Raw genomic sequence first — 7902 nt, forward strand, 5'->3', positions numbered from 1 at the left:
AATCAGAAATCAGCTTTAGTATAACTTGTGTGGTTCCACAGGGATCAATGTTGGGCCTCAGTATTCCATTTCTATATACAGGTCCTTCTAAAGAAATTAGCATATTGTGATAAAGTTAATTATTTTCCAAAATGTAATGATAAAAATTAAACTCATATATTTGAGATTCATTGCACACCAACTAAAATATTTCAGGTCTTTTATTATTTTAATACTGATGATTTTGGCAAACAGCTCATGAAAACCCAAACACGTGCACACACACACACACACACACTAATGTTTTTAAGATGGATATCTAGATTTTATTGTGTCCCAAGGATGACATGGGTTCACTTAAAAACACATAAATTCAAAGATAAATAAAAAGTAAAAATACAGTAAATGTAGTTTGAGCATAAAGAAATGAAAACTGACTTTGAACACTCTCATTCACAATATTCTGACTGAGAATGATGAAAACACTTTCAGATTACATTGAACTAAATACATTTTTAATTCCACAGATTCAATTTGGTTTCCTTAAAGGAAACCAAATTGAAGAGAATCAATTAAAGGCAATGTGGCTCTGAAGCCCTGCTAACTTACAACGGTTGTTGCAGAGGATACAAATGGTTTAGCTTCTGCTTTCTGCTAATAACTAATGAAATCACAATTAAAATGAGTATATTACATCAGAACAATGCATTAAACAATTTTAATACAGAAAGATGTGATTCATCAAAAGAATGTTTAATAGCTGCTCAAAGATTTTACATAAGGTCTACATTGCATTGCTGGCAAGCGTCACTAAATACACCACACAAGATATTCTTCTACTGAATAATGATGATACAGTTTTTTCAAGCCCTGAGGTGTGGAATGCCTCTCAGGAGCTCTTCATAGCTGAACACCCGACATGCTATCACATTTGTAGCAGATTTCTCTCCACACTCCATCAGACATGCAAACCAGCCATCTTCAATGTAAGCCAGGTCTGAGTAACCACTGATTCCCTTGTTAATGACCCAGGGTTGACTCCATTTTCCACTAAACTTTCCTTTTGAATTTAGTGGGGAAGTGTTCACATACACTCCCAGATCAAGTCTTTCCCAATTTGACTTCTGCTTTGTCGGATGTGAAAAAAGTAGCCACTGTTCCTCACTGGTTTTTGCATCTTCAGACTGAGCTGGAAAAGAAATCACACTCCCCTGACAACTCTTATCTAGTTCTTCAAGGGGTGTGACAGTTGTGAGTGTATGGACACCACACTCATCAATCTTATCTTGGACTTGATGGCCTCCGAAACTGCGAGCACTGCAGTAGATCAAGCTGTCTTTCTTGCTGCTTTGCAAAATTTCAGTCACCTCACATTCCATTGACATTTTAGACAGCATTCTCTCACATTTCCACGTGCTACCATAATCATCACTATAAAAGCAGAATGCATGTGGAATCGGTGGTCTGTCTTTTGAGTAAGCATAAGCTGGAATAATCATTCTGCCACTCTTAGTTTGAATGCCGTGGCCCGATCCAATAGCAAACGTAGACCAGTTTTTAAACATAGGCAGCAGTTCGGTCACCTCAGTGAATTTACTCCACTTGTCTTCATTCTTCTTCTTTGTGATGTAGCGCAGACGGGCCTTGTTCTGGCGATGCTCTATCTGCCATGCCTCTTTCTCATTGACATAGATAAAGAAAAGGAACAGTGTCTCTGTGTGTTTTTCATACACAACGCAGGGGTGCATCGGACGATATCCGCAGGTGCATTTCTTCACTAATGCTTTAGGCTTTGACCACTGAAAAAGATAAATTAGATTCGATTTAGGACCTAAAGAGAAACAATACATACAGCATGTGACATATTTATTTAATGTCTTAGGTTGTTTTCTGTTGAAATACATTAGTTGCCTCACATATGTGTTTATCTCCACTCCCTTTTTGTGTACTGAGAATGTCGGAAGTGGGACGGGGTTATAATGATGGAATGTTGAATTAAGTTGTATGGATTATATAATTGATAAGTCAAAATTGTAAGCAGTCTGATTATTTTTGATAACTGAAGCTGAACACCTGACATGCTGTCTCGTCTGTAGCAGATTTCTCTCCACACAAATAGCAATAATGAATTAATATTGAACAATTGCCTCAATAATGAGAAGCAATGTGGTGTACAAAGTAAGCCTTTGTCATTTAAATAATGTTTTGTTTGCAAATGTATAAAATGTATTCATCAGTAAGATAAGGAACAGACTCAGATGTGGTGTGAGAAAATCAGAAGTTGTTTTGGACAGAGAGTATATGTGGTTATAGGGAGACACTCTCACAACAGTTTCAATGCCAAAAAAGTAGAATTTTTCCAGTAAGGAGGGATAATTTTATCGATTCATGCAAAAAGTCACGTAGGCATCGCCCAAAAATGTATAAAGCAGAAGCACTCGCTAGTATTTGGGGTTGTGCCTCAGAGACAGTCTTTGTGTTCACATCGGTAGAAGAGATCATGAAGACCATCAGGTTTTAAGAGAAAAAATGAGACTCAACCAGAGCGAAGAACCCTGATCAGGCCAAACTTTGAGGTTGCAGAATTTGGATTTACTGTCATGACTGCTGCTCCATGCTGGGTTTTTCGTCTTTGTTTAATCCAAGAACTTTCCCAGTTTTTGCAGAGAACAAGTTCAAGATTTTTTTTTTCAATTAGATTTTTGGGGCTACATCTGGCCATTGAGGAAAATTTGATTTTTTTTTTTTTACACAAAGAACTAATGGATCAACCCAGGAAAGGGCTTTTTGTGTGGTATGAGTCTCCCTCTCTCTCTCTTTCTCTCCCTCTCTCTGTGTCTTCTTGCAAATTTATTACATTCAAAAGGTTAATTTAGCCACATTTTTAGGGTAAGATAATTTGGTGATTTTTGCAACTTATGTAATGTTTCCTGTTTTGCTGGATTTCTTACTGCGTTCGATACATGCTAAGCTCAAATTCTCCTAGAAACCAACTCAAACAGACCCCTTGTTGACCCTCTTGGGTCAGGCCCATCAGGCTCAAGAGGTTCGGACCTTTTAAACGGAGAGCTGGTTCGGGCTGCTTTACTGTGGCCACAAACACATTCATTGTTTCATTTATGAAGCTGAAGGTGGCAGCAGCAGCAAAACACCAACTCCTACTGTGGCCTACTCTGTCCTCTCCCTCTCTTTGGTCCTCAGCTTCATCTTGTGATTTCTACATTCCCATAAATTTCAACGGGCTTCAGTCCAATTTGAAAAGGTTTAATGACGTTACTCATCGTTCTTTTAGCTGGTTGTAGCTAGCTAGTCGGAATAAACATACCCAGAAAGCATTGCAGCATAAACAACAGGGCGCTCGTGGGACAATACATAATTAAAATGTATAAAAACAAAACAGCCTACAGTATTATTACTTTATTATTTCCACATCTAAAATAAATATTTCTCAAATAAGGTTTATTGTTTCAACTGAACATGGGTCCCTTTAAAATCAAATGTGATTCGATTCAGGCGTTGCTAATGGGAGGTGGCAAACGGCTTTCTACTGTGCTGGCTTTTGAGTTACGTCTCATTTATTTGGTTCTACATGACATTGGCAGTACAATGGACACTGTAAATGGCTTCAGTCCAATTTGAAAAGATTAAAAGACGTTACTCATCGTTCCTTTGGCTGGATGTAATAAGCAAACCCAGAATGCATTGCAGCATGACCAACATAGTACCCTATTTATAAAAAAAAACTACAGTATTAGTGTATTATTTCCACATCTAAAATAAATATTTCTCATATAAAGTCTATTGTTTCAACTGAACATGTGTCCCTTTAAAATCAAATGTGATTCGATTCAGGCGTTGCTAATGTGGCAAACGGTTTTCTACTGTGCTGGCTTTTGAGTTACGTCTTATTTAGTTGGTTCTACATGACATTGGCAGTACAATGGACACTGTAAATGGCTTTATGATTAAGTCCAAATCATGAAGCGAACCTTGATTGAGCGCACATACCAAAGCCAACCAGAAACAACAGCAACTAGTAGTCTAAAATCCCACATTTTTTTATAATTACCTTCACTTCCGACTTAATGTTCACTTTTCCTGTTTTCATGACCAGCGCCACAACGTCAAAATTATCTTGTGATGTCCGCTTCTCTGCAAAGGCAAATAACTTTTTTTCATTTTCGTTGTAGTAAATGGCAGGAATCTTGAACACGTTTCCCTTCTTCGACTTAAAAAGTATTTGTTTTTCGATTCTCGGTGTGCCACTCGTTGAACTGGTTGTACCCATGGATGCTAATATTGAGAAAAATTATTAACTAAAGAATTAGATAAGTGTTGAAAAAACAACGGTCTTCTTGCTTCTTGTTTTGGGCAACGATTTTTGTAATGGCCGCTTATTTCCCGTTTGTTTCTTGTTGCCATGACAACCGGGAAGCGTCATCACAAAACCATCAATATGTTGATTCCATTTATCAAATAAAAATAAATAATGACTCAAAAGCGACTAAACAGGTGGGTTTTGATTTAAAGGAACTTTCAGTTTCGCCGTTTTCTGGAAGTTTGTTCTAGATTGGTGGTGCATAGAAGACGACCAGATGGGGCAATTGTCCACCTCTTTGTACTTCTTTGAGCCATGTTGCCCAGTAAACTATATTTTAATTCTTCTGTTTAACTCAGTCACAGTAATCATGAAGAAAGTAAAAGTACTAAAAATGTTTTAATTTTAGTAAATCAGTGACAGAGGGGATAAATAAACCAGTATGGACAACGATGCAGAGATACAGATTTTTTAATTTTATTTGTTTTCAAACAAGTGTTTTTTTTTTTATTATTTTGTCTTATTTGTTCTGCTAAACTGTAAGTCAATGTGTCATAGATAGTGCTTTAAAAAAGGGTCTCAGCTAAAACACTGCTGGTAAATGCAAAATATGCAATCATGGTCATGGAATCATTTTTTATTTTTATTGTAATTAATATGTTCCAGAAACAATTCTATGTAGGGCATAACTCATATTTTGAAAATTCCCAATTTTAATAATTCCTTTGTTTTATTGTCATTAAATCAATTAAAGGGATGAATAATTTCACTATATTTTACAATCTGTTTTGTTCCCAAAAGGATTTCTTCTTAATAAAGTGAGATTCTGTTTTTACACTTTTGAGGATGTCTGGATCTGGTCAGACTCGGACAGTTCACTGTGAGAAAAGTTTTCTTTATATTCTGCACCTGTCTGACTCAAAACCAGTGTTTTCATCATGTAGTTTGAGCATAAAGAAATTAAAACTGACCTTGAGCACACTCATTCACAATACTCTGACCCAGAATAATGAAAACGCTTTCAGGTAATGTTTAACAAAATCATCCTTCAATTGCACAGAGTTTGTGTCTGAGATGATCCAAAATGCAATCCTTTTCTTACAATGATGTATTCAAAAATGATTGGTGAGATTTATATGTATGTGAGTATATGGAATATTTTATTCTCTTTAACCTCTTTAGGGGGAAAGAGTTTAAGTAACAATATTTGTCTCTGTTAATTATGTCTGTGCAGGTCTCAGAAACAGAGATCTGCTAGAACCTGGAACAAGAATCCTAACATGGTTCTATTGGGAATAAAAGGGACAAATTCGTGGAATATATAAAAACACGCAGGACTTGTATTTCTCAACGCTGTGGCCAAACGGAGACATTTAATGCACATCTGCGAATTCACATTTTATTTTGTAAAGAATGTTTAATAGCTGCTCAAAGATTTTACATAAGTTCTACATTGCATTGCTGGCAAGCGTCACTAAATACACCACACAAGATATTCTTCTACTGAATAATGATGATACAGTTTTTTCAAATCCTGAAGTCTGGAATGCCCTTCAGGAGCTCTTCATAGCTGAACACCCGACATGCGATCTCATTTGCAGATTTCTCTCCACACTCCATCAGACATGCAAACCAGCCATCTTCAATGTAAGTCAGGTCAGAGTAACCACTGGTTCCCTGGTTAATGACCCAGGGTTGACTCCATACCAGATTAAATTCTCCAACTGATCTCACTGGGGAAGTGCTCACATACACTCCCAGATCAAGTCTTTCCCAATCTGACCTCTGATTTGTCGGGTGTGAAAAAAGTAGCCACTTTTCCTCATTGGGTTTGGCATCTCCAGTCTGAGCTGGAAAAGAAATCACACTCCCCTGACAACCATTATGTACTTCCTCAAGGGGTGTGACAGTTGTGAGTGTACTGACACCACTCTTATTGATCTTTGCTTGGACTCGTTGGCCTCCCAAACTGCGAGCATTGCAGTAGATCAAGCTGTCTCCATTGCTGCTGCCAAAAACTTCAGTCATCTCACATTCCGTTGATATTTCAGACAGCATTTCCTCACATTTCCATGTGCTACCATAATCATCACTATAAAAGTAGAATGCATGTGAAATTGGTTTTTCATCTTCTGAACCAATGTAAGCATAAGCTGGAACAATCATTCTGCCACTGTCAGTTTGAATGCCGTGGCCCGGTCCAACAGCAAATGTAGACCAGTTATTCATCTCAGGCACCTGGTTGGTCAGTTCAATGAATTCACTCCACTTGTCGTCATTCTTCTTCTTTGTGATGTAGCACAGACGGGCCATGTTGAGGTGATGCTTTAGCTGAAACCACTGTGTCTCATTGACATAGTTGAAGAAAAGGAACAGTGTTTCTGTGTGTTTGTCATACACAACACAGGGGTTCATGGGACGATATCCGCAGGTGCACTTCTTCATTACCTCTTTAGGCTTTGACCACTGAAAAAGATCAATTAGATTCGATTTAGGACCTAAAGTGAAACAATACATACAGCATGTGACATTTATTTAATGTCTTAGGTTGTTTTCTGTTGAAATAATTAGTTGCTGCACATCTGTAGGAGCCATTCATCTTTTTTATTTTTTCATGCGATCATCTCCACCAGGGAGCGTATTTACAAGGACCGCTGTTTCATTTTGTGGACTGAGTATGTCGGAAGGGAGGCGGGGTTGCTTAAAATCTAATTTGATTCTGTTCAGGAGTTGCTCATCGTGGGGGCAAATGGTTTTCTACAGTTTTTGGTTTTCACTCTGATTTATTTGGTTCTAAATGAAAATGGCAATATTATGGACATTGTGAAGGAAAGAAATGACTTTATGATTAAGTCCAAATGAAGATCGGCATTGAACGCACGTAAAACCAAAGCCTACCAGGAACAACAGTAACCAGTAGAATACAATATGGGACGACATAATTACCTTCACTCCCGAGTTTCTCTTCACTTGTCCTACACTCATGACCAGCGCCACTGCGTCAGAATCATCTCGTGATATCCGCTTCTCTGCAAAGGCAAAGAGCTTTTTTTCATTTTCGTTGTAGTAAATAGCAGGAATCCTGAACACTTTTCCGTCATTTGACTTAAAAATGATTTGTTTTTCGACTCTTTGTTCGCCACTTTTTGAACTGGTTTTACCCATGGATGCTAATAGAGAGAAAAAACGATTAACTAGAGAATTAGAAAGCGTTGACGAAACGACGGTCTGCTTGCTGCCTGTTTTGGGCAACGATTTTTGTAATGCGCGCTTACTTCCCGTTTGTTTCTTGTTGCCATGACAACCCAGAAGTTATCAAGTCGCTGTTTCCTGTGATTGAAATATTGTTACTTCTTAGAGTAATATTATGTTATTATGTACGTTAGGTGTCTGCAACATATTTCTTAGAATATATGTGTAGTTAATGAGTTAAAAGTATTTGCTTTAAACTCATAACAGCGAACCGGAAGGGGTATTTAAACCTTTTTCGCGACAACCGGAAGCACCGTTTCCGGGTGCTGGGAAACTTCCTCTTTTTTTGCAAGTCTAAGCATAGACATGAATACCATAGACATAGGAGTAGACCCCGCATTGGCTGCTCCGGC

The 7902-nt window shown here is 37.8% G+C and overlaps 2 protein-coding genes across 2 annotated transcripts; both read right to left on the reverse strand.

Moving 5' to 3' along the window:
* Window positions 1-711: 711 nt before the first annotated feature.
* Window positions 712-4401, reverse strand: LOC103473224 (sialidase-3-like). The gene is made up of 2 exons (XM_008423277.1): window positions 4049-4401; window positions 712-1778 (listed from the first exon to the last, which is right to left on the reverse strand). The coding sequence occupies exons 1-2, from the start codon at window positions 4265-4267 to the stop codon at window positions 843-845; spliced, it is 1155 nt and encodes a 384-aa protein (XP_008421499.1). The 5' UTR covers window positions 4268-4401; the 3' UTR covers window positions 712-842.
* Window positions 4402-5650: 1249 nt separating this feature from the next.
* On the reverse strand, window positions 5651-7576 carry LOC103473223 (sialidase-4-like). Its single transcript, XM_008423276.2, has 2 exons — window positions 7244-7576; window positions 5651-6763 (listed from the first exon to the last, which is right to left on the reverse strand). The coding sequence occupies exons 1-2, from the start codon at window positions 7460-7462 to the stop codon at window positions 5825-5827; spliced, it is 1158 nt and encodes a 385-aa protein (XP_008421498.1). The 5' UTR covers window positions 7463-7576; the 3' UTR covers window positions 5651-5824.
* Window positions 7577-7902: the final 326 nt, after the last annotated feature.

Source organism: Poecilia reticulata, linkage group LG12, assembly GCF_000633615.1.
Source record: "Poecilia reticulata strain Guanapo linkage group LG12, Guppy_female_1.0+MT, whole genome shotgun sequence".
Lineage (NCBI taxonomy): Eukaryota > Metazoa > Chordata > Actinopteri > Cyprinodontiformes > Poeciliidae > Poecilia > Poecilia reticulata.